Here is a 27431-nt window from a genome sequence, read left to right on the forward strand (position 1 = left end):
GTTGTCTAAAACCCGAATAATTGTATATTGAAAATACAGATCTGACTATCTAGATCAGTGATTCTCAAAGTGGTCTATATAGACCCCCAGGGGTATACGAAGACTTCCATGGGGTCTACGAAAGTGAAAAAACTAATTGTATGAGATGTCCACGGGGGTTTACGATAATAGATTTCATTTAAGCACGTCGTGACTTTAATTTTTACATCCTATTAATTTAATTCTTCACACTTATATATAATGTGTACCTTAGTTAATCCTTTGAATATTTATCTTGCTATTCAAACGAAAAATTGTTGTATTTAATTTCAATAATTTTTTAAATAACTTAATTTTGTCTACATGTAAGTAATGTTTAGCAAAAAGAAATGTAAACTGTATAGTATAGCGTTGATTACTTAAAATTGTTCATTCCTTCCTTATCAAACATGCCAATTGCCTTTTTTAATGACGATATGAAACCAATTACGCTGGAGGATCAACTGAGACAATGTCACCCTGATAAAAAAATTTGAAAAACTTTCGAATATTCAAAGATAAAGTTCAGAATAGACCCACAAAATATCTCTTCGACATCATATAGAGAAGATGAAGGTTTGTGGGTGTCTTATACTATTTGTTTACTTATAGCTAAATAGGCGCTTGGCTACTGAACCTGGGCTCCTGGATTTGAATTTCGGTGAATTTTTAATTTCATGATTTTTAGGGCTCCCCTGAGTCCACCCAACTCTAATGGGTACCTGACTTAAGTAAGAAAAGTAAAGGCGGTTGGTCGTTGTACTGCCCACATGACACCCTGCTCGTTAACCGTTGGCCAAAGAAACAGATAATCGTAACATCATCACAAGATCTGAAAGAGCAAATACGTAAAACATTAAAGGTAAAACATTGATTTTACCAGCCGTTGTAGTTGTGAAAACTGTTTTACACAAACCTATACCTGATATTATTAAAAGAACTGCTTTAAGCAACACTACAGTTGAAGGACACGTCGGTGGCATGAGTTATACAATTAAAAGCTTATTATTATTTGCAAACGACATATATACAGTTTGGGATCAGCGGTGTCACAGGCTATGACAGGGTGTAGTGATGTGTGTTGCAAACTGCATTAGGTCGCCGGCTCCTTTTTTTTTTTTTACTCAGGATTGAGCCACAAAACCTTTCCCATGTTTGAATATAGTTGCAAGGAAGGAGAGTTTTGAATTCAGTTTTACTTCGGCTAGGTGGGTAGCCAGCCAAGGCTAATGAGCCCTTCATGCTTGACGCTTACTGGCTTCGCCCCTTCTCCTGTTAGTGATAACATGTTTGCGGACTCAATATATGAGCAACACTTGAAAGATCAAGAAATACACCGAAACTGCTCTTTGCGAAAACGTTATTAATTAATATTTAATGGTTGAAGCACTACTTCAAATAACAACACATTCCTATTTGAAACATAACATCTGTAGCAACGGATGATAAACTGGCAAAAAAAGACATTTCCAGTTTGTTTGGTGATTCCAGCAGTACATATTAATTTTTATTTTAATTGATTTCAATTTCAATTTTATCTATAATTTAGTATGTAGTATGTTACATTCTCACTTTTCAACTCACTATAGATAGAAATTAGTTGTAAAAAAATGTTGATTAATTTTTAAAAAAATTAAGTTAAACAAGGGGGTCTACCGAAAACCAGAAAACAAGGCAAGGGGTCTACGAGAAAAAAAAGTTTGGGAACCACTGATCTAGATGGTCACTGGTTCGAGCCTTGGTCGGCACAGTCCCTTATTTTCGTAGCATTTTAATTCACTACTTTCTCTCCCTGGTGCTGCTGTTCATTTATATTTTAATAATTTTAATGTATCACATTTGTTTCAGCACCTAGCTTCAACTCTATAATTACGTTCACAGCTTAATTGCTCATACCCACTGAAGCTTCTATATGTCATGTATTTATGTTGTCCACTTGTCATTATGAGATACACAATTAGATAGAGCCATTGTTTGTCTAAATACATGCCTAACGGCTGTCTGTGTCGGCTCTATTGAAGTTGTTAGTGAACGGATGCTGCGAGGTGGGGGGAGAGGCTAGCTAAGGCATGTGACCATTGACCACTGGGGTGGTAATCTGCATACTGGCGAAATGACTCTGGACCAGAAAAATGTTTTTAAGGACATTCCGATGGTCTAGAGTCTAGATGTAGGTTAAGTTCGCTTAGTGCGTTATCGCTAGGCGGTATTGTCGTTTCCAGGGTCACTGGTTCACTACTTTCTCTCTTGCAAACTTGGTCCCTGGTGCTGCTATTCATGTATGTTTAATATATGTATGTATCACATTTGTTTCAGCACCTAGCTTCAACTCTATATTTACTATCTAGATCTAGACTGACATTGAAATGAAATCTTGGAAATGATTGATACTCGAAGCCATTTTAACAAATGTAAATTCCCTCTTCCACTCTGACTGTAACCTATGTAACCCTAGAACATGTTCCAAAATGTTCATAGTTTTAGTGACATTCAAGAATTATTTTTTTTGTTGTTGTTTTTTTAAGGGGAAATAATTAAAATAAATTTATTTGCGGCATGATTTTTTTTTATTTTGCTCTCCCCTTTTTTTCCACAAACATAGGACAAAATTTTATAAATAATTTGATGGAGACTTTTTTTATTCTTAAGATTTCAAAATAAGCATTATTGTAAAGTAAATATCATTATATCTTGTGAATGTTTCTATCAGGCTGGTTTGCTGTAATGGGTCATCCAGAAGAGTGCACTAGTGATCTGCCCGTGCCCCATTACAGAACACTGGCACAGCTTGCAACATCTCAGTGTTCGTCTTTCCTTGTTGGAGGTAGTAAGCCCATTGAAGGAATCATGGTAAGTTTAGTGGGTTGTATCATTTGACTTAACACAACAACAAATAGCCTTGTAGCTCCCCTGCTCTTTAACAAATACCTTGCCAGTTGTTTAACTGATACCTAATTTAAGGGAAGTAATCAGGGATTCGCTATTTGCTGATGACTGTGCCCTAAATACCTGCTCTGAAAATGATCTGTAGAGCATCATCAGCGACTTCTCAAGAGCATGCTCAGACTTTGGCCTTACCATTAATACAAACAAGACTGAAGTCTTATATTTACCTGCCCCTGGGAAATCCTACTCGGATCCATGCATCAAGATAAATGGGCATTATATAAACCCAGAGGACAGATTTACATATCTTGGCAGCACACTCTCCAGAAACGGAAAGATTGATAATGAAATCGACTGCGTATCCCTAAGGCCCTGCATCCTAAGGCAGACTGTCTAAAAATGTCTGGAACAGACGTGGTATCACCACAAATACTAAGCTAGGGATCTGTCAAGCTGTCATCCTCCCTACATTGCTCTATGCCTCAGAAATGTGGACAGTGTACAGAAAACATGCAAAGAAACTGAATCACTTCCTCATGACATGTCTAAGAAAAATACTGAATGTCAAATGGCAAGACAAAATACCAGATACTGAAGTCCTTCAAAGAGTGGGTCTGCAAAGCATCTATACAATCCTGATGCAGTCCCAGCTGTGATGGGCAGGACACGTTTGCAGAATGGAAGACCACCACATCCCTAAACGACTCTTGTATGGCCAACTAAGGGAAGAAAAGCGCTCGCAAGGTGGGCAAAGAAAGCGCTTCAGGGACACCCTCAAATCTTCTCGGAGGCATTCAGCATAGACCCAGCCACCTGGGAGACAGAGGCACATGACAGAGCATCATGACATCGCGCTGTGAAAATTGGCACACAGGTTGCTGAGGAAAAGAGAACAACGCTGGCAGAAGAAAAACGCCAGAGAAGAAAAGCAAGGCCCATGACACTAGCTCCAGCTGGAATAACCTGCCCAGTGTGCAGCCGAACATTCCGGGCTCACATAGGCCTCACCAGCCACATGAGGAGGCATAAAACCCCAGTACAAAGCCCTCAACCCCCTGGATGACAAAATGGAATGGTCATCATCGAACCACAATGAACGAACTATAATTTAAGGGAAGGCAAGTGGGGCAAATGCCCCTGGGAATCCACAAGATAGGGGGCCCCGGACACCACTAGGGAAGCTCACAGCGCTTCCCAGATTATAAAAAATCCTGGCTACGCCCATTATTCTAAATATGTTATTTAAAAAGAAGGATTATGAGATTAAAGTTACAAGTATTCTTTCTTTCTTCTAAAATATGGCATGGGTTCGAATCTTTGTGAAGACTGGGATTTGAATTTCTAGATTTTTAGGGTGCCCTTGTATTCACCCAATTCTATTGGGTACCTGACTTTAGTTGAGGAAAAGTAAATGTGTTTGGTCATTGTGATGGCGACATGACACCCTGCTCATTGACCTTGGCTAAAGTAACAGATGACCTTAACATCATCTGACCTATAGATCACAAGGTCTCAAAGGGGAACTTTATTTTACTTACTTTTGAATTTAAAATAATAGAAATTTATATCAAAATTACATAATAATAAATAATGGCGACTGACGTTTAACAAAAAAAAAAAATCAATTGACATCAAACAAAGTTATTAAGTAGTTAATTCACACATTACATCATAAACAAAAAACTTGTGGCCCTAGTGTGTGAGCTGCACTAGGTGATGACCCTTGTGATGACCCTTGTGATGCCACTGTGTGACACTAGATTTTATGTTTTCACTACATGAACTTTTTTTTTGTTATGATATGAAATTACTGATGTAGCATATAATTGGATTTTTTCTGGCACATCGACACAATTTAGGCCATGTCGTGCCTGTAGAAAATAACTTTCAATGTGTATGAATTCATTCAACCTAAAAACATTGTTTAGAAACAAAGATCAATAACACAGAACACTTGACCAAAATCAAAACATAAAAGGCTTTTTTTTTCCTATGCATGTTTCAAGTGATTTGAAGTGTTAATATCAAATTAAATGAAAACTATTCAAATATCAGCTAAGCATATGCATTAATTTTTTTTTTCTTCCATTCGTTTTAGATGGACAAAGTTAGTGGAAAAAACATTCGGTTTCAAATATTGCCAGGAGAGGTTCTTCAAAAAGCTGGTAACTATGTGGCACAGTACAGTCAGGATGACAAAAAGAAAAAGAAGAAACAGAAAAAGAAAGGCAAAGAGTCGAGTCCTCAAGAGGAGGTCTACATCAAGTGTTACGATCATAAGGACAGGGAGATTTATGTCCCAGCATGCCAGCAGGGCATGTTCTTTGTAGTCACCCAGAGCTCAGGTTCTCTCAAAACACAAGTGCTTCAGATGCCGGCTTTACTTGAGAGGTGAGAAGACTTTTCACATTGTAATCATTTTAGAATTCTTTGTTTACATTTTGAAATATCCTTGTTAGCATAGACAAATGGAACTTTTTTAAAACCTGTGTTGAGGCAATCAATGGCAGTTATGTGAGAATTTTTCAGTAACAATGTCATTGAGGCTAAATGCAAAACTGTAACACAATATATCATTCTATATTTTATTAGATTATTTAATAATAATAATAATAATAATAGGCTTGGAGATTAAGCATTTATGAAAGTTATCCAAAATAACAATATACCCCATTGTTATATCAACCGAGGGGATAATGACAACTGACCTCACAGATACCTTTAAGGCCTTAACATTCCTAGGAAGATTCTTGTTGCCTGTCAGAGGGTGGTACTACTGCAGACCTGCCACATCATCAGAAAATTCCTCAGTGGACACTTATAAAGGGACTACAATGAATTTTATTTCTCTTTAACAAAACTCGACCCTGGCAATGCCAGAGAATAAATACTCGTTCGTTTCTAACATAATAATATTAATATTAATCTTTATTAGCCATAAGGAAATGTGTCTTACAAATAGTGCATGACTCCAAGACTAAATTTATATTCAATACAAATCTACCATTTCAGGTATAAATTCCCAATTATAGTGTCACTTATTTACGGAGCCATTCCCAAGATTCCTTGTGCTTTCACTGGAACTCTTCTTCTAACAGACTCAGGAATGAGTCATACAGTTGTTACATCCACGTTATTCAATGTCACCAACATTCACTTTGAGATCCCTTTGTGTAAGTTAGTGAACAAATAGACATAGCCATTATGATAGTGTAGTTGTATGGCTATCATTACGATAGTGTTGTATTGCTGTCCTTATGATAGTGTTGTATTGTGGTCAAATGTAAATTCATTATCTTCTTATTTTTTATATTAGGTCTAATGTAAATTCATTATCTTCTTATTTTTTTGAAATTAGGTCAAATGTAAATTCATTATAAAAATCTTCTTTTTTTGTATTAGGGCTTAATACTACTCTCTAATTTTGCCAAAATCTTTTATAATTGTAATTGAAAACTTAAAAAAAAAATATTTTTTTGGCCAAATAGTTCTTGAAAATTTTAAGTCTTAAAACACATTTTAATGTGGTAAAACAGCATATCTAACATAAAGATGATTGTTCACAGCCTCAGACCTCAAGTTTCGTGTGGCTATTGATAATCCTGGACTAAAGAGCTGCAAAGCTTATATAAATGCTTTGAAATCTTGTGAAAATAATGCCAAGTCTTACACAAGAAATATCAAGGTAATACATGACAAATTTCTAGTGGGAAATAAAAACAGATAGTAATATAAATATTATTTCTTCCCTAGAAAAAGTAAGGGACATAATTGTGAATTCTGATATATACTGAGGAGTTAAAAGAATTATTTCCCATAGTGAAATCATTGGAATGCACAATACCCCACTATCACTCCAGGGAATCACCAAGAGTCTACTGGAAATATTTAGACCTCTGTGTCATGGAAATTAAATACCAGATATATTTGGGCCCCAGACAAATGGATATGTGTGACCCTCTCTGCCTTCCCCCACATGCCAAGAAATCATCAACTATGTATACAAGATACATACAAATGGGTGAAAAAGCTCCTCTTCTGAGGAGGTTCTGGATGAGTTGTGTTCCTCCCCTCCCATTTCCTTGGGAGGCTCTACAATGATTAGCTACATTTTGTTTACAACTCACATAAATTGTTATCTTTGCCCTTTTCCCATCTCATGTCTACTAGTAAGTCTTATTCAATTCCTTTATTTCTGTTTAGGTTATTGTTGGTGATCCCCAATTGGAAGATGATGAGTCTAAAAGTCAGCAATCAGCCAATAAAGTCAATTTACAAGAAGCTAAAGGAAACACTGAACTCTCTGAACAGACTGAATTACGTGCATCTCTAAAAGGACAAAAATCTGGCCCAAAGAGTGTGCCTTTCAGTAGAGGATCACGCAAATCAACATTTAAAGAACTGTCAACATGTCTGACCATCAATGATGATACTGACATTCAGGGGGGAGCGACTTATTCTCCCAGCACCCTCTTGTTCCCCTCTGAAGAGTTGAAGTCATCACCTGTGCTAGCCCGACACAACGTCTTTGACCCTCCAGAGCATCCAGATTCCATACCTATTCATACAGGAGCTCAGAATTCATCCCAATTGCCTAGTCCATTAAGTCAAAACCATGAATATGAACCTGGAACACTCAAACCAGAAAAATCCCTTTCTTCAGAAGGAAATTATATAGAGATTTGGAAAAAAGGTCCAGAGCTAATGCCGCTTCCTAAAGCACATCTGAGACTTGGTGCAGATGATTACTTAATTTTTCCTAAATATAAAGAAGATATCAAAACTCCTGTCTCACACCCACAGATTCAAAAAAGTCTTTCTAATCCTCATGTACCCATCAAGAGGCCTCCGGCGTTGGACAGAAGGTTAAGTGATTATCAAAGAGATTCCATGGAAGATGAACCTTTGAGTCCCTTACAAAGCAAAAACGATTACATAAACTTTGTTCCCCAGCAGTTTGTTGGAGCAGATGACCTGACAGTAGAAAGATTCAGCAAAATAATATTGGAAGCTGATGAAGAATCCCTCCCACCACCAATACCCATTCGTAAAAAGTTTAGGTCATCGAATGAAAGTGACTATATGAAATTTGATCCCAGTGTAAGTGTTAGTAACCAGCAAAATTCTGACAAAGTCAACGTCAGTCCTGTCACATCGAATCCATATGAAACACCAGATCCGATTAGTCGTGGCAACGTTGTTTATGAAACACCAGAATCAATCAAAGGTAGGAAAGGCTCCAAGCGAGAAGTAGATTCAAACATAGCAGACAGTGGAATATATGTGGAAGAGGATTCAAAAGATGAAAATGACAACGCCGCTAGCCCATATGTCTGTAGAAATGACTATATTTCTATGGCAGATGCCTTCCCTCTATTAACCAGGCCAAATTCTCTAACAGAAAGCCTTCATAGCCCCACAGCATTCAATCCTGATATTACAGATCAATCATCCGAGCCAGGCTGTAATGTTTCAAGGGTGTTAAAAAATGTACCAACTGTTCCAGAACGTAATTTAAGCTTTGCTGAGGCCCGGGAGAACATAGGAAAAAGGAAGCAGCTATTGAATGAGCTTGTTAATGCAGGGATAATTGTTACCAAAGGACTTGAAGGTGATATTGTCAGCCTGCAAAAGGATGAGTGGTCACAAATTCTCAATGAAAAGCAGAACTTGGAAGAACTGCTAAAGACTTTGTTGCCTCGAGCTAATAAAACTGACTTGAAAGAAATTATCAGGTGTGTTCAGAATATAAGTCATTAGTGGAAATAGGTGACTTAATCAAATATCTAAATTGTTCTCATTAATTTGATTTACACCAGCATTTCTACAGACATGCACCTTTTGCATGCATTGTTGTCAAAACAAATAAGCAGTCTAGACAATGTTTGCTACTAATGCCTTCAACAACTGATATGCATGAACAGACATTTGCAGCAGTTTGACTTATTAAAATGGTGTGATATAACACTTGTTATGCTATAACAATCATGTGTAATACTGGAATGTAAATGAAATGTTAACCAGTTTTGAATGTATTAATTAGTTGAATTGAACACACATTCCATAAGTATACAAATGTCTTCAAATAAACAATTTTAATGTTATGTAAATACTAGTATTTTAATTCTTGATGGAATTAAAATAATATACTTTACATCACCAGTATTTTATTTCTATCAAGGCAAAAAAATTGAAAAAAAAAATTAGGCTACTATTATATTTTATCTCTTTTTGACATTATTTTTTTTTATCAGAGCCACTGTGAAAATTGGAATACATGCTAAAAAAAAGTGTTTAAAAAAATGGGGCAGATAATGCCAAAATACATGCTAAAAAAATGTTTTCAAAAATGAGGTCAGATAATGCTAAAAATCATCTGCTTCTGTGGCCAACAATTAACAACTGTGTCATGTGGCTAGCACAATGGTCAATCTCCTTTATTTAACCCTAGCAACATTTCAATAAATCTTGTAAGTCTCTGGTTTAGAATCCCATCCTTAACCTGGGTCTGAACTCTACTTCTCTCAGTTCAGAAGCTAAGTTCTTTACCACTAGTTAATAGTACTTAAAATCTTAGTCGTAAGACTAAGGCTTTATTACAAATATTTACAAATGAACTTGCAAACAGATTTGAACACAAGCATTGCAGATACCGGTAGTCTTAAAACATTGAAAAAGTTGACCACAATGATTCAAGATATATTTGTGTTCTATCCCATGAGAAAGTATAAACTCCTCAAAGTACATGTGATATACAAAGTCAGTGCTTGTCTGTGTTATAAAATTATGCTTGTAGTTATTTAAACTTCTATTTGTACACAAGTTATGAAAGCACAGAGGTTTTACATCTAAATGAGCGTAAAATGAATGGTTTATAATTCTATGATCAAATGTGTACATTATTATACAAGATTTTGAGCAATAAAATGAATCTATATTTCTATAAAATCTTCGTTGTGAAAATGTGTAATGTACAAAAGTTAAGCCGATGGAATTCACTACAATTTAAGTGTTTGTTGTTTTGTGTGAAATTTAAAATCAACTTTATTTCCTCTTGAAGTTGAAATGAATGACACCAGACTCAGCCATAATTAACCTTGTCTTTCGATTAGTGAATTAGTGTGAATACAGTGTAATTGGTTTTTGACCCAGTCTCACCAAAACGATTGTAATAAATTTTGATCCTGGGTTTCACAAGAATGACAAAACTATTTTTTAAGTCATGGTAGAGGATTCCAGCACATTAGTGATACACAACTAACATTGATGAGGCGACCTACATCCTGTATAATTTTTTATAGAATAAAGCGTTTAAGATTTCCATATTTCAGCATTTCAATAATGCAATTTGATTTCACTTTCATTTGCCTATAAGTCAATAATTCTATTTTGGAGGAGAACAGTAGACAAAGAAGCAAAAATGGCATGATGGACATGGACGAAAATTGAAGGGAATCACCCAGGACATTCATAGTCCGAAGGTGTAGTATTGTGGTTGTATGCTCCACTGGAACTCAAAAGGACTAAGTTAATTCTATTTTGAAACCATTGAGAAAGTTGTCCTCTACCATAGCATTGTAGATCTATTTGTTTACTTTTGAATGCATTTTTGGGGGGGCACATAGATGAATACAAATGAACATAACCAATACATTTCAATGTTGGTTGTTTAATTCAAAATTTATTCCATGAAATAGTGACAACAAATGTGACAGACACACAATTGAAACACAAGATCATTTTATTTCATTAAGTATTAATCAGGAGTAAACCAAACAGAGGTTCAATCTTTCAGAACAATAAATACTTGCTTTCAGAATATACATTTGTAGCATATGTCATTGTGATCTTATTTCTTAATTTCATTTGCACAAAGTCATACAGAAATTAATTCATTTCATTCATAGTCATACAGGAATAATAAAAATAAATTGAGTTAATGCTGAGACTTTTACACCAATTAATGTTCCTATTTGTGTATTGCTATAAGGTAGGTCAGGTAGGATTGAGTTAGGAAGTACACTTTGACCAGAAGATGACAAGTTAAAAGAACTACATGAATCATTACAAAATGTGAAGTAGTCAAAGAAACAAATAGAAACCATCAGAACTATGCAATGATTAGCCCAAGGAATAATGTGAAAGTCATTAAGGTGGCAATAACAAATCTAAGGCAAGGTGTACTTCATTTACACAACTACAACACTGATCCTATTAAAGAGAGACAAAAAAATCAAAGAAATAGATGGAAAGTAATGAACATTCAATTTGTTTTAAAAAAAGGAATTCCTTCTTTCATGTATGCAAGTGTAGACAAAAAAAATGAATAATTCTTTTTCACATTTTATATGTTATAGTTATAAATCTGCTTTGCCAACTTCTGCATATTTTTCAGACTGAATGATATTTTAAAATTAATGTTTCAATTAAAACCATAAAAGTGGCTTCACTCTACCAGAAGGAGATGCAGACTAATTGAGAAATTAGAATTTTTTATAGTCTGATTTGAAAATAAGCACCTGACTAATCTATGCATCGGTAAAACATATATATATATATATATATATATATATTGAGATAGAGAGAGGGAGAGAGAGAGACAAAGAAATAAGTAAAGCCTCTTTTAGGATTAACTTTAAATTGAAATATATTTGTACCAAAATCATACTACAAAAAGAAAAAAAATATGCCCAAATATAAAGAAAAAACAGTTACTGTAAAGCTTAAATATGTACACCACATGAAATACATGACCAGTGAATCAAGTGTCACTCATAACCAGTGAATCACAATGTGTCCATCTCCAACTTTACATGCACACAAAGATAAGGAAACATGAATATTTAAATAATTTATGCAAGTCAAAATATGAATACATTCAAAATCAATGTATAAGATCTTCGTTAAATGTAACATTTTATTGGGTAGCCAGATTTCATGAATGTTGCGAGTCCTTTCTCAGGGCATACACTACATCATCCTGACTTACATTCAGGCGTACTCGCATGCGCAGGTCAAGATGCCCAGGTTCTACAAGAAGTAGGCGCATGCTTCCTAAACGTTGACATAAGGCAGACAATTCAGTCATAGAGGGTGCATGAATACCTGTGAAATGGTAATCTATATTTAAAAACAAAGAAATGTAATGCAAAAAAAAAAATTAAAATTCCAATAATGTTAATAAGCATTTCAGCAAAATTTTATCGGATTAATTTCCTGTGTTTTACATATATAAAACATTTTGAAGTATATATTATAAGTGTGGAGTCACCTATTGCAAGTATTTGTGATGCTGATGCAGTCTGGTCATATTTCATGGGGATTTTATATTAATTAAAAAAGGTTTCATAATTTAGGCCAATGCCAGTCAAACAGAGGACAAAACCCCAAAAAGGCCCAATTAGGTTGATTACTTTTCAATCTCTGGTTGCTATCTCTCTATCCATTTTGTGATAAGTGATTTATGTTGATAAAATCAATTTCAATCAAATATAAATATTTAAGAGGACATGTCCTGTTTTTTACAGGATGTCTGGTAACCCTGATTTATAATAACAATTTGAAAGCACAAAGTTAACCTGAAAAAAAAATCCTCATATAAGAATACTTCCAATGTAATGACACTTTAAATAAATTGAATGTGTGATTAAAGAAGAAATGGAAGTAAACTGAAGCTGTTTGAAAAAAAAAACGACATCTCTGAAGCGGTGATGTCAGGAAACAACTTTCAGTATTAGCAACAAGTGTATTCTAGTATTTTCCTATGTTGTATATCCTAATCTGTTTATTTACTAGACGGAATGCCATTACTGCTATACATAACTTTTTAAATTGCTTGACACATGACAAGAAAGTAAATAAATTTAAGTATGTTGCAATTAATTTTATTCTATGAACTTTGCCATATGTATGTGTGTGTATATATATATATATTTATCTATTTACATTATTTTACATTATATATATAATTTGTTAACACTCTGAATATTACAGAGACTTGTTTAGTAAAAGACACCTAGAGAAATAGTTTTGATCAAGTTATTCATGCCTTTTGACTGGATGACATAAAATTATACCAAGGCACCTCAAACTCCATGACAACGACCATGTACTGTCTGTCAGTTTACGCAAGAACTCGTGACCTTGACCAGAAAGCAGTAAGACCTAGCTACAGGCTGTGTGACATTATCCTCAAAATGATCTTTGATATCATGAATTTCATACTTTAAGTGCCTGCAGCTTAAACAAGCATTTGAATATTGAAACACACACAAGTTTCTGTTGTTTTCTTCAGAACATTTTTGTTTGTAGCCCCAAGAAAATACAGCTCCAGATTGAGAAACACTGCAAGCTAAACCACTAAGTCCAGTTACCTTCAAAGCGACAGAGAGTCAAGTGCTGGTCAAATAATTTGGAAAACTCAGCCTCTTCAATGCCAGCCCTTTGAAACTCGGCTACTACTGCTTGCAGAAACATTTGTTCTTGTAGAGAAAGGTTTCTGCAAACAAAAATGTTTCATTAGAGACGAGCTTCTTCATAAACTTCATTTAATAAAAATGTTTCATTAGAGACGAGCTTCTTCATAAACTTCATTTAATAAAAATGTTTCATTAGAGATGAGCTTCTTCATAAACTTCATTTAATAAAAATGTTTCATTAGAGACGAGCTTCTTCATAACATTTAATATTTAAATTTAAAGAAAATAAGTAATGATAGAATATTTCAAGTTAGGGTCTTCGAACTGCATTGAGTCTAAAATGTAAACCAAATACATACATACATACAAAATGCCTAAATACAAACTAGAAAAAGCAGTTGTGAAATTAATGTATTCTGCATGTAGAAAGAAGGTCAAAAAGTTCAAATTGTATTGTCAATGAAAACACTCAGTTCTTTCAGTTCATAACAAAACAAAACAATGTTATATGTAAATAAATGTATAAAATAACCTGATGGCATGGATTTTTGGGGAGCAAAACATTTCCTCCACAGCTGAATTAATATCCACCATGCTAACCAAGGCAGTGTCTTCATTTCCTGCTCTGGATTCAGCAATTTCTGTTGACCTCCTGCATATGTCTAGAGCACGGCGAGCATCTCCCGAAACAGCTGCAACCTTTTAATAGGAGAAAATAGATAATGGCATTAACAAAAAAAACAAATCAATGGAGTTGATTAATTTGATCAAAAAAGCTATAACAACTAATTGGAATATTACTGGAATATTCATTTAAGTAACCATTACAATAATAACATCATAAACCAATAATATTTTTGCCTAGATCCTTTCTAGTTTTAAGTGCTACTGTATTTTTGTGCATGTAACACGCAGGGTTATACAAGTTTTTACAAATGAATGGCAGCTGTGCAGGATATACAAAGGTGCGGGGTTTACAAATTTTATTTTACTCATAAACATAGCCCAAAGGTGCAGGGTTTACAAATTTTATTTTACTCATAAACATAGCCCAAAGGTCTGGGGTTTACAAATTTTATTTTACTCATAAACATAGCCTAACAGAATTATGGACAAACTGGTGGTGCTTTATACCTACTTGAGAAATGTATACCATGAACATATTATAAACCTCAAGAAAACAAATAGTACCAATTTGTCAGAGAATTTTTAACATACCAGTAATCAACTGTGACAAGTTTACGACAAATCGCACTTTGCACATAAGAGACTGCTGGGTTGTATGATTCTTATTTTCTAATTTGTTTGGGGTATTTGTGTGTGCAGGTTAAAAACGTATGCAGGGTATTTGTGCAAAAACATGGTAATTATCTAACACAACATTATTTCATCATCCTTGCACAAGAAAAGAAGTCTTTATTTGTAAGTGCTTTCAATAAAGATTTATTATAGACAAACATAAGAAATAATGAAATTGAATTTAGAATAAAATGTTTCTTTATGCTAATAATGGAAAGTCATTTTGTTACAATTGTTTCACTTGTAAGATGGGAACAAATGTAAGTACATGAGACAAGGATATCATGTTTCATAAGTAGATTCAATTATACTGTATAAGGTTAAGCAAATAAATTCTGTGCGCAAATGATGTGTTCAATATATTCAAAGTATGAAAACAAAAGTTTATGAACACTAACATTTATGAGGTTTAAAAACGGTTGAGCCTTATTAAAAAATCAATCCTTTTTCATTTATGTTAGAAAAAATGCTTGTCTTTAAAAAAAACAACAACAACCTGTAAGCCTTAGCTGTTAAACTATGGACACTAATGAATCTCGAAAAAAACAACAACCTGTAAGCCTTAGCTGTTAAACTACTATATGGACATTTTTGTATCTCTCCTACAAAACATTATTGCTTCATTAACATGAGTATATATGCATGTATAAAATTAACAGACATTAAATAAATTAGTTATTTAGGTCACACATATTTATTATCAATTTCTGTAAAGCAAATTTTTAATCTGAAACTTGCAAAAGAGAATTTTTTTTTTCACCCCAAAGATGCAAATAAAATGTAAGCATTTAAAATGATTGATAACCATGACCTAAAGATAAGATTTATAGTATTGGTACATTACCTTTCTAGCAGCAAGCTGGACAGCATCGCTATCAAATATTTTGAGACCTTTCATACGAGACAAAACAATTTCCTCAAGCTGTTTAAAGGTGTATGGCTGGAATGTCATTCTTGTTAAACCCTATAGAAAGTTTTTATAACAATTTAATAATTGGCACAAAACCTAAGGCTTTGATGGATGTTGAAATGCATTTTTTTTTTAAATGTGTTGAAACAAAAATAAATCCTTACCAAACGACTTGCAACTCTCTTCATCATCATCCTTTCGGGTAAGTCCATGGTGTTGGCCACAGCAAGAACTATTAGCTTGGCCTTCTCCTTGGTCGGCCAATCAAAGATATTGTACATGACATCTTGTTTGCGTGTCCACAGTAAGTCCAGCTGTTCAAAGAAATACACACAAAAAAACAGACAAGATGATTCAAAACTTCCTGAAAATAAGCATTAATCCTAAACATTATGAAGTAAAAAATGTTTATATCTGTGGACAATTTTTATAATTTAGTTAAAGTTAGCCAAGGTCTGCTAAAGTTAGCCTAGGTCTGCTAAAGTTAGCCTAGGTCTGCTTAAGTTACCCTAGGATTGGATGTCTTTACCTCATCTAGTAAAACAACAACTGACTCAGAACGAGGTCCTGGTGATGTAAACATTTTATTCAGCAGGCTAGCAGCATGGTCAGCTGTGGCTTTATTACCTGTCAAAGCCTAAAAAAAAACACACACAAAATTCACAGTAAACAAAAACCTGAAATAAAACAAAACGTCCAGATGTAAGATTGAAATATATTCTATTTACTTTTACCTTCAGTATTTCAACATAAGCTTGCCTTGGTTCTGTGAGTCTCATGGCATTGATTTCAATAAATTTGAAATTGGTTAAGTTTCCCTCATCTCGCTCTGCTTCTAAAATTTTCATCACTTCTTTGACAGTGGCTGTCTTCCCAGTGCCAGGTACTCCAGAGATGTACATACACCTAGTAGCACAATTACATTTTATTAGAACAGGAAAATAAATTTTTAAATAACCGGGAGGCAAGGTGGTAAAGCACTTGGCTTCCAAAGCAAGGGGTTGTGGGTTCAAATCTCAGTGAAGACATGGTTTTTAATTTTGAGACCCTAAGTCCTTTAAACTCTAATGCCTTTAATGGGTACCTGAAATAAGTTGGGGATTAATAAAGGCATTTGGTCGTTGTGCTGGCCACATGACATCCTCGTTAACAGTGGGCCACAGAAAAGATGATCTTTACATTATCTGCCCAATAGTTCAAATGATTTGAAACCCTTTGAAACTTATATAACTTGGGTCCCTTTTACAAGCGATTGCTGAAAAAAAAAATCAATACCAGTATGCATAAAAAGGGTAAGGGTTGGCTAAGTGGTAAGCACTCAGCTTCCAAAATGAGAATCTCTTTATCAAAATATGGTCATTACCAGATTCAGGAGATACTAGAGATTAGGGAGTTTAGAGTGTTCCTGAATCCAATCTAGCTTTGAGATCAGTTGGTGAAAGTAAAGTGATTTACTGCTATGCTAGCCAGAGGATGCCATTATTAATAGTTAACCAAAGAAGCTTTTAATTAACATCATAATTTATCTTTACCAATAATTGGCTGTTAACCAGTTTTGGAAAACCAAATCATACTTTAAGCTTGAAAGTGTATGACATATTTATACATATACATATAAATTCAAATATGTTCCTTTTTTTTTCTTGCATGAAAGACATACGACAGTACATGCTTTGCAAATGTTTTAGATGTAAATTGATTCATTTTTATATTTAAATTAACATACATTATATAGTCATTCAAATGTACTCACCCACCAGTACCATCCATAAGTTTGCTTTCAACAAATGTAAAGATATCAGAAAACTCTTTTTCTCTACAAGGGAGAGAATCAGGAACAGCAGACACATGCAATCTGTTTTTAGAAGATCAAGTTTATATATCAATAAATATGTGTTTCTATAAAGATAATTATCAATCATGGATTCGGAACTATTTTGTAATTTTTATTTAGAAAAGATATACACATTGAAGTGTGTTGAGTCCATGAGAGAAGACGAAGTTTGCAAATACACACCTGCTTCTGGCTTCCTCTAAATCTGTTTTTAACACTTTCTTGGAAGAAGTAATTGTTGGTAAATTGGGTTTGGCAATGGAAAGTACTCGGGATAACTGTAAAAAGCAATCAGTGGGTAAAGCATAAAATTAATACCTACAAGACAGTTTTATCACTACAGCATGTTAATGTCTGATGTTAAACACAAGCCAAAAATTTCTTCTTGGAATTATGATCTAATAAAAAGACAATAAGATGAGTAGCTAATATAGACTGTAAAAGACAGTGACAGCATTCAGTTACTACCCATGTAGTCTAAGGACAGTGACAGCATTCAGTTACTACCCATGTAGTCTAAGGACAGTGACAGCATTCAGTTACTACCCATGTAGTCTAAAGACAGTGACAGCATTCAGTTACTACCCATGTAGTCTAAGGACAGTGACAGCATTCAGTTACTACCCATGTAGTCTAAGGACAGTGACAGCATTCAGTTACTACCCATGTAGTCTAAGGACAGTGACAGCATTCAGTTACTACCCATGTAGTCTAAAGACAGTGACAGCATTCAGTTACTACCCATGTAGTCTAAGGACAGTGACAGCATTCAGTTACTACCTATGTAGTCTAAGGACAGTGACAGCATTCAGTTACTACCCATGTAGTCTAAGGACAGTGACAGCATTCAGTTACTACCCATGTAGTCTCTAATTGTCCCCAACATCAGCAAACCGTGAAAAAAAAACAAAAAAAAAAAAACAACTTAACTGTCATAAAAAAAACTTAAGTATAAAAAAAAAAAAAACTCCATTCTAGGATAAGGTGCAACAAACAAATTTTGGGAATCATTTTTTTTTAAATATCAGTTCTAGTGTAAAACTATAAACAGATTTACTTACTCTGGCTGATTTGACAACTGAAGCAGTCGATTTTTCTTTTTTATGCCTTCCTTTCTTTTTTGGTTTGCTCTTGTCTTCTTGGCCACTAAGTTCATCCCCGCTACTGTTAAAAGAAGAATCTTCTTCACTTGCAATGTCCTTATTGACATCATAATCCTTGTCTACATCACTATTGTCATCAACATCAAAGTCACTGTAAAAACCAAATGACAAATCTTGTAATTAATGTACAATTGTATAAAAATATTTTTCAAGCACTGATGTAAAAAAAATTTAAATATTAGATCAAATTCATGTCCTTCAAAATGCCCCACAATAGAAGAAAATCTATATTGAGAACTGCCTGATCTGGGAACCTCTGTGCAGTTCAAAGATATTGGACTAGTTATCCTTCAACATAATGAAAACACAGAAGATAAATTCAAAAATGGTTAGAATCAATGATGCAATTTCTATAGCTACCAGATTAGAATATAAAGAGCTTTGCACACTTCTTTCTGTTTTTAAGTTTCACATTCATACAAGAAAATGAAGTGATTTATGACAGTCAATTTTTTTTTTAATTACTATAAATGTTATAGACTTGCTTGAAGTTACATTTGATTGAGAATTAGTGGTAAGTGTTTCTTGTTTGGTGCTCAGGTTTGGCCCAATAGCACCAAGTTATCTGAAAAAGTGGATGGCAATTTTGTGTTCTATCAGTATATATCGGCCATTTCCCTTGTGAACATGCTTACTTCCACACCAAACAATGATGAAATTCTTTTAAATATCTTCACTATGTTTTCTAGTTTTTTGTTTCTACCAGGCTGTCATTGGTTTTACTACAAGCCAAGTTTAGGATTATGAACAAACTAAAGGCTAGTTAAGAAGAGAATTAAATGCAGTTTTGGTGATAACTTTCAAGTATCCCTCTAGTAGGCCCCAACAAGCTAGTAAGTAAATATGACTTTGTGAGAAAAGCAAAAAAATATAAATTAAGTTTCCTTAACAATATATATTTTTTTTTCAATTTTAATTAAATCTTTTGACTAATGTTGGTGTAAAACCAAAAGAAAAGCTAAAACCTACCTTTTTTTTAAGGACAGACGAGCAGAACCTTTGTGGATACTTCTGTATATAATTTTTTTGTCGCTTCCTACTCGACTGGATGATTTTCTGACTGGCTCAGGCTGTACCTCATCATCTGACTGGCTACATTCAGCATAGGACACTTTCCTTAATGTTGCCGCCCTTCTTGGTGTAGCACGCTTTAAGGTTGCTGATGGGGAATCTTTCAAACTTATAGCACTCAACTGACGAGTTGGTGTATTCAAAGCATCATATTTTTGTGGTGTTTGTTTTCTGCCAATTCTCACTCGACCTGGTGATTTTGCGATAGTATCAGGAAGTATCTCCTCATCTGATTGGCTGAGTTCAGCGTATGACACCTTCTTTAATAATGTCGCTCTTCTCGGTGTAGCACGCTTTGAAGCAGATGATGGGGAATCATTCAAGTTTAAACCACGCAACTGGCGAGTTGGTGTATTCAAAGGGCCACACTTTTGTGGCGTGAGATTCTTGTCTGGAGTATTAAACTGAGATCTTTCTCTGCTGCTAATCAGGTTTGTAAAGCTTTGGGACTTCTCTTTTTTAGGAGTTGTATCTGCTTGTGGAGAAAATCTCTTTGGAGTTTTCACTACCCTCGAGCTCGACCTGATAGGTGTAAAGGTTACTGAAAGTCTTTTCTTCAAATCTTTGAAGACATCCTCTTGTTCAGAATCAGACTCCTCCAAGGGTTTTGATGGTGAGCTTGCTTTGGATAAATCCAAACTTGCATTTGAAGAGATCTCTATTGATCCAAATAAATTGACTGATAAACGACGTCTACCCGCTTCCAAAGTGTCTGGAGTTTTGTCAGAGCCTTTCCTCTTAGCAAGTGGAGTCTTAGTAAGAATTTCACATTCAGGGGCTTCAAATATTGACTTCCTTCTACGTGGAGAATTGACTAATTTAGAAACTGCTCTGGGAATATCTAAATTTTCTGACAAACTAATAGATGGGCTTTTGGTACTTTTATCATCTTTCTTGTCAATGTTATCTTTGTCTTTAAAAGTATTACTGCCAAAATAGAAATCAGCCTTATCAAGCTTATCTAGTTTGACCACAGGAAGCATAATGATATTCTTATTCAAAGACTTTCTTTGCTCTACATTGTTTTTTCTATTTGATTTCTTAACTTGGATTTTGTTGGGCTTGACAGAAGACTTCACATCTGGTTCTTCATCACTGATATCCATCTTTTGCCTTTTGGTGGAGATCATGTTCTTAGTATCAAATTCATCCTCACTATCCCTAAACCTTTTATTCAGTGCCTCACCATTAAGTGCCTCATGGTCTGACTCACTGTCAGAACTGCTGGACAAAGAGTCATTTACATTTTCATCATCAGAATCTTTGTTAATCAAGTCCACTACAGCTTTTTGGTTCAATCTTTCTAGCCTTTGAAGTGGTGAGAGTGCTTGATTAGAAAAGAAAACACAAGTATGGTAAGAAAGTCTTATTTTTCTGATTTAAAAAGTGGCATTTAAATCCTAATCAAGAAGAATACTGTTTAAAAAATGTTTTAAATTGTTGAGAAAAGACTGATCAATATTTCAATCAATTTTCATTCTACTTCATTGATTGCAATGTTATCATCAAAGTCTACTACATTGATTGCAGTATATCATCTACGTTGTCAATTTTTCAGTTTTTCCCTTATTTTATTTGCATGTATGTGATTTAGTAATTTTTTGTGTTTTGTCTAAATGACAGCTGTTTTTTTTTTCCTTTCAAAAGTAAAAAAATGATCTTAAGTAATTGTACATCATGTAAACAAAAATTTTGTAAGGTTTTGACATTTCTTTTTAGTTTGTATTGCTTAACCAAGATGCACATTTGCTACCTTCATAGCTAGCAACAAACTGTAGACTTTTAAAGTTTACAGGGGACTTTAATTATCTCTTCATAATATAAACATGATAGTAGTTTTCCATAAACAAGATAGTAATTTACCATACACAAGATAGTAGTTTACCATTATTATTTGTTTTGTCTTTATTCAATGATGGTGACGTTAGACATGTCATATTGTCAGTTTTTTTGAAAAGTGTTTCCATTGTTGGCCAATTTTTCTGCAACAAATTTTTAGAAAAAATGTAAAAAAAAAAAAAAGATTTAAAAAATTCCATTTGAAATAGCTTCTCAAGAGATAGCAATGAAAGGGTAACAATTTTTAAATATTTAAATGAACTTTTAAGAAAAGATGTCTGTCTAAAACTTTAAACAGAAGTCTGTCTAAAACTATTATGAAAACTAAACTTACCACATGTTCATTTCCATTCCCAGCTTTTGAGTTAGTGATTTTTTTCAGAATTTGTTCGGATGAAGAAAAAACTTTGTCTAAAAGTCGATTCCCATTTGGTGTCAAGCAAGCTCTGTTCGCTGAGTCTCTTCTTTTACCATTGTTTTGAGGTGTACCGGGGCAGCTATTTATAAACAAGTCCTGATTTTCATCTCCACTTAACTGAGTAAAAGTCTTTCCTTTAAAACCTTTTCTGGCAAAAAATACTTTGTCTGTGTTGTTGTTTTCTTCTTTCTGAATATGACGATTTGGGGAACCATCATCTGTAATATGAAGGACCTGAAAAAACAATATAATTAAAACTTAACACTTCAAGACCGCAATAACTGTCAGATTTCTGTCCCTCGAGCCCCAAAATGACACTAATCAACTTTTCCCTGTTTAATCTTTTTTTTCTTTTCTAATCCATGTTTTTAATCACTTGAATGGTTTATGGGAATGCTAGAGCAGCCATTCAAACAAATTTTTCCTTCTGAAACATTGTGAATCTAGGATGTTTTTATTATTCTTAATATTTTTTAAGTGACTATTGACTTTTTTGTTTGTTTGCATCACGGCTGACAACTCTCTTAGTTCATCTGGCTCTAGGCCTCCTCACACTTTTACTGCTGAACAGGCTCTAAATATTTGTTTTAAGATATAAAATAAATAAGTGACTCAGAAATTTATCCTGAAAGCTCTGAAATCAGTTTTCAGCCTTCAGATTCAAGCAAGTCTGAAATAGATCTACATTTAGACACCCCTAGATCTAGTAAACAAAAGAGGGCATATTTTTTTTTTAGAATGAGACTGTGCCTAAAAGGATCACTAAAAGTCTAAATATTGATCAAGTTTGACAGTGTTATGTTTTTTCTATAGATACTTGGATAGAGTTTAATATTTAATTCAATAATAATGAATAAGGGCTGTTGGTGTATTATTTTTTTTATGGGTAAGTCAATTTTTAAAAGAAATCAAGTATCCTTTTTTTCCATCTCTCTGATTTTAATTAATTTTTTAAAATAGTTTTCAAGAGTCAAAACAGATCATAACTAATAAATTGACAAATATTTTAAGGGTTTTCTTTTAAATAAACCACAAATGCGTTTGTTTTAAACTGTGACACTACAATACTGTAAACTTCGTAGATTTAGAAAAAAAAAATCTACTTCAGATAGCTTAATTGTCCCTAAGTGCCTTCAATTTGGACGCTGCTACCTTAAAGACTGAAGCGTTCTATAAATGATAGAGCATCATGGCACTGACTGACATTGTGAAAACCAGTGGAAAAAATTGCAGCATACAAGAAAACAGCATTGGTAGAAGAAAAATGCATAGAGAAGAAAATCAAAGCAATTCACAAAAGCTCCAATGTGCATTTCAACATTTAAGGCAAACATAGGTTTCACCAGCCACCTGAGGAGGTACAAAACTGAACTGCAAAGCCTCCAGTCCCATGGATGCATAAATTGGTCATAATTTTATGAAGTATGAGCTACATCAAAGCTAAAAGATTGAATTGAAAGTCTTTTGCCTATTCATAAGGAAAGTTTACAATGTGTTCATTTGTAATACATCTGTATTTGTGGTCCAAAATTGCTTTCTTAATAATTATTTGTAAAATTTTGGGTGAAGGAAATTTATCCTAGAATTGCTTTGGCAAGGAAAACATTAACATCTTTAAAGAAAACATTTTAGCTCAAAGAATTGCAAGCTATAATGTAAAACTCAAAACATCAGATTATACCTTACACTTGCCCAATATGGTATCCAATTCAATGTCTCTTTCAAATTGATTGGTCATGTCCAATATGACTTCATTATCTGCCATCTCTTGACCTTTCAACATTTTTTGAAGATGTTTAGGGACTTCGGAAAACTGCCAATACCACCTCACTACAGCAAATCTCTGGACTTCACTTTTACTGTATACAAGTTCTATAAATAAATAAACAAAATTCTAACTTTTTCAAGCTGAAATTACATTTTTTTTTTTACTAAACAAATATCACAAGCTTTGAAATTAATGATAAAACATAATTAACCTTTTTCATATAAATCAATTATCTGGGCCACATAGCAATTTTCCAGATCACAAGATCCTGAGATGTTTTCCTCGCGAGAAATAAAGACACAATCTCCAAGAGAATAGGTTTCGTTATCTTTTATAAACCTCCTGAAAAAAATTTTTAACATATTATATAAAAACAAAGTGATAAATAATGAAGCCTACTTAAATGTCATTGACGTTGAAGTTCTTCACAATATTTTTTTTTTAGTCATTTTAAGTATCAAAAATAGTCGAGCTATATAAATACTATCAAATAAACCCATTTTAAAAGGTAAAATGCAGTTCTAACTCTACAACAGACCTCTGGATATTTTCTGTAAATTGTGCAGAGCAAGGATTTTTTTTTTCTAAAGTGTTTTTAAGAATATGGGTTGAAAAACCTTGCTTTGAAATTTGATTATTGGATTGTATTTGTCCAAACCTCCTACAAGGGTAGAAAATGGGCAGGGTTTGAATCATTGTGATGACAGTACAAAGTGCAGATAACAACCAACCAAGCAGATGCAGTGTCTATAATATAAGACGAAAAGAAAACTTAAATCTATAGACCCTTGGACAATGGCTTTGATTAAGATTGGCAAAAAATGTAGGTTGCAAATGGGTCTGCATGGTCACGTGAAATGCTGCACTCATCATCTTCAGAATCAAAGGCAACCATTGACCATTCAGGCAATAGTTTAGACTTTAGACTCTTGAATCTAGATCAGTTATATGTAAAGTTAACCAAGGATGTCATGTGGCCAGCACAATGACCAACAGCCTTTGCTTTACTCAACTATATTAGAGCTGGGTGGACTCAGATGCGCTCTAAAGATCTCATAGTATAAAAACCCACTACGGTTCAGAAGTCAAGCCCTTTACTACTCAGCCACCTGTACTTGTATAAAAAATGTTAAAATACTGAATGTTAGTATATAAATTATACGTCTAGCATACTGGATTTAACTAGAATTACTAGATCTAGTATCTAGTTCTAAATTGAATAATTTTAATACTATAAAAATAATAGAAGGCCTATATATATAACTATTATATATATAAAACTATATAGTAGATACTAATTTGGCAGATCTTGAACTAGATATATATATATAATAAAAAAAAGTAATGAGAGTATATATAAACACTAGACCATGTCGCCATATAAAATCGATCAAGTTCAAGATTAGAAGATGATCTAGACAATAATCACTCAAACTAATCTGTTATTATTATATATTATACACTCTCTCTATGCTTAGGAGTTCTTTTGGACAATCGCCGAGACACAAGAAGCTAAAATCTGTAAATCTAGGTATCTAAAATATTCTTTCAAATAAATATACTCAAATAGATGATAGATCTAAATCTTAAATCTGAAGATTCTTTTTCTAATGTACACTACTCTACTCAACTCTACCAGATAGATATCTAGATCAATTTAAAGATGATCTAGACTCTAGACAATATCAATAATCATTCAATCTAATCTAGAGCTGTAATCATCTGATCTATCATTATTCTAGATCTAGAATGTTATAGATCTATATACATATTATATTATAATATTATTATTATATAGATCTAAGACTAAGACTGCTTTATTGATCCTTACGGAAATTTGTTGTGATTACAAGGACTCGTTTCTCATATAAAGACAACACAACAGAAAAATACACATAAATACAACAGACAACATAAATGAGTTCATTCAGCGACTACACACAGGTATCTTGGTGCATTTCATGTTCGCTGATCAATGAGTGGCGGTGATAGAGTCTGACCGAGTGAGGTACGAACGAGTTTTTGTACCGCTCCGTTCTTGTTTTGATTGACAGCAGTCGCCCACTTCGCGACGACCTGGCGTAGTTCTGATGGAGCGGGTGGCCGTTGACTTCCAAGATGTTTTCGATTTTTCTTAGGCACGTTTGTTCAAAAAGTTCCTTTAAATGTGGTAATGTTGTGAGTGTAATTTTTGATGCTTTTTTAATGATGTTTTCTAGACGTTGCAACAGTTTAGATGAGGCGTTGCCTTGCCAACAACTTATTCCGTATGTTAGCAGATTTTGTACAGTCGCGCCGTAAAATGTCTCAAGGATCTTATTTAATTTAAAACTGTTGAGTTTGTATAGAAAAAAGAGTCGCTGGGCTGTTTTCTTTGTCAGAGTTCCAAGGTGGTCTTCCCATGAAAGCTTGTTGTTGATGATAATGCCTAGATATCTATACACTCTCTCTATATATGCTCAGTATACTATAGTCTCTGATCTATTAAACTATATCTATAGGCAGATCTATATATATAGATTTAACTAAGATTAGATTTTAGATAGATAGATACTAGAATCTATATAATAATAGTGAATAGTATATTATATATTTAATATATAGGTCTAATAGCTAGATCTATCTAATATAGAATCTAGATAATAATAATAGAGTCTAGAGTTCTAGATGTAGTCTACATTACTGTCATTACTAATACTAGACTATCTAGTCTAGTAAATGTTTACTAGACTACTCTAGATCTAGTATACTCAGTATATTTGAGTATATATCTAGATCTAGATATATTAATATATATTCTAATCTAGATCTAGAAAGTAACTGAGTGAGTAGACTTGTCTTGATCATTGACATTGAAAATGATTGATGATATTGATGATCTACTACAATCCTACAAACTGTGTAACAAACTAGATCTGGATCAGTATACTGTATAATAAGAGTGTATTAGACTAGTCTAGATTCGATCTACAACGTTTTTTACACAGTATTTTTTTTTTGTTTTTAGATCTAGACTAGAGAGTAGAGTCTAGACTCTAGAAATAGAATTAATAGATCTAATCTATTCTATTTATTATTATTCTAAATTTGGTATATTAAATAACAGAATCTAGAATCTATATCTAACCTATAATGCTGTGTGTTACGCCGGCGATCTTTTATTTCTCCATTGCCTATCCACCGAATGTTAGACAATGTAAAATATGATGCGGTTTTCGATGTGTCAGGCATATTACTGACAGATGTTCAGAAACGCTGCCTGTTTGTAAACAACAAATGCACGCTCCTTAATTCCGAAAGTAGACTAATTATCATGCAATTATTGGCGCCTTATGACGACATTTCCTGACTTTCTGCACTGACCTAAAAATTAGGTCGGCATCATAAGATGGACTAGATCTCTTTTATATTAAAATTAGAGAGATCTAGATCTATAGACTACAATATAAACGTTCTTTCAAAAAAAAAAAAATTATTCATTTTATCCGTTCCTTGGGTCTAGAGATAATTATTCATTTTATCCGTTCCTTGGGTCTAGAACTAGATCTAGATTTAAATTCAGTTGAAAACATATTCTTAAAATGCTTTACGAAACTAGAATCTGCATTACTTCTGTTTACTGATTTATTATATAGATCAGTGTCAAGTACCCGCGAAACCTGAGTGCGCTCCATATTTAGTCAGTTCGATCTACATCTTTTATACACTTTATGACTTTGCGGCCTTACCAATGTACTGCAATTTAGATTAAGTTGTTTATCAGTCACTGTTTATTAGCTTGACGTTTTGGCGTAGCCGTTATGGCGC

General features: G+C 33.8%; 2 protein-coding genes across 9 annotated transcripts in view; one reads left to right on the forward strand and one right to left on the reverse strand.

The window, feature by feature from the left end:
* Positions 1 to 9852, forward strand: part of LOC106076746 (uncharacterized) — a 32484-nt gene extending 22632 nt beyond the window's left edge. For all 7 annotated transcript variants that reach the window (XM_056029354.1, XM_056029353.1, XM_056029351.1 and 4 more), the window contains 5 exons: positions 2729 to 2868; positions 5003 to 5295; positions 5917 to 6077; positions 6471 to 6589; positions 7108 to 9852. In XM_056029354.1, the coding sequence (XP_055885329.1) occupies positions 2729 to 2868; positions 5003 to 5295; positions 5917 to 6077; positions 6471 to 6589; positions 7108 to 8664 (2270 nt within the window). In that variant the 3' untranslated portion in view covers positions 8665 to 9852. The remainder of the gene's footprint in view (positions 1 to 2728; positions 2869 to 5002; positions 5296 to 5916; positions 6078 to 6470; positions 6590 to 7107) is intronic.
* A 715-nt stretch (positions 9853 to 10567) lies between these two features.
* Positions 10568 to 26966, reverse strand: LOC106074061 (origin recognition complex subunit 1-like). 2 transcript variants are annotated; one of them, XM_056029347.1, is made up of 16 exons: positions 26752 to 26966; positions 23836 to 23966; positions 23538 to 23728; positions 21773 to 22090; positions 21485 to 21581; positions 19498 to 20926; positions 18427 to 18619; positions 17549 to 17643; positions 17285 to 17386; positions 16266 to 16437; positions 16061 to 16168; positions 15696 to 15845; positions 15466 to 15585; positions 13855 to 14021; positions 13278 to 13402; positions 10568 to 12009 (listed from the first exon to the last, which is right to left on the reverse strand). In XM_056029347.1, the coding sequence occupies exons 1-16, from the start codon at positions 26853 to 26855 to the stop codon at positions 11840 to 11842; spliced, it is 3672 nt and encodes a 1223-aa protein (XP_055885322.1). In that variant the 5' UTR covers positions 26856 to 26966; the 3' UTR covers positions 10568 to 11839. The 2 variants fall into 2 exon arrangements, with proteins under 2 accessions (XP_055885322.1, XP_055885323.1); XM_056029348.1 differs by lacking the exon at positions 23836 to 23966 and having other exon boundaries at positions 26752 to 26872.
* Positions 26967 to 27431: the final 465 nt, after the last annotated feature.

This window comes from Biomphalaria glabrata, chromosome 5 (genome assembly GCF_947242115.1).
Source record: "Biomphalaria glabrata chromosome 5, xgBioGlab47.1, whole genome shotgun sequence".
Classification (NCBI taxonomy): Eukaryota; Metazoa; Mollusca; class Gastropoda; family Planorbidae; genus Biomphalaria; species Biomphalaria glabrata.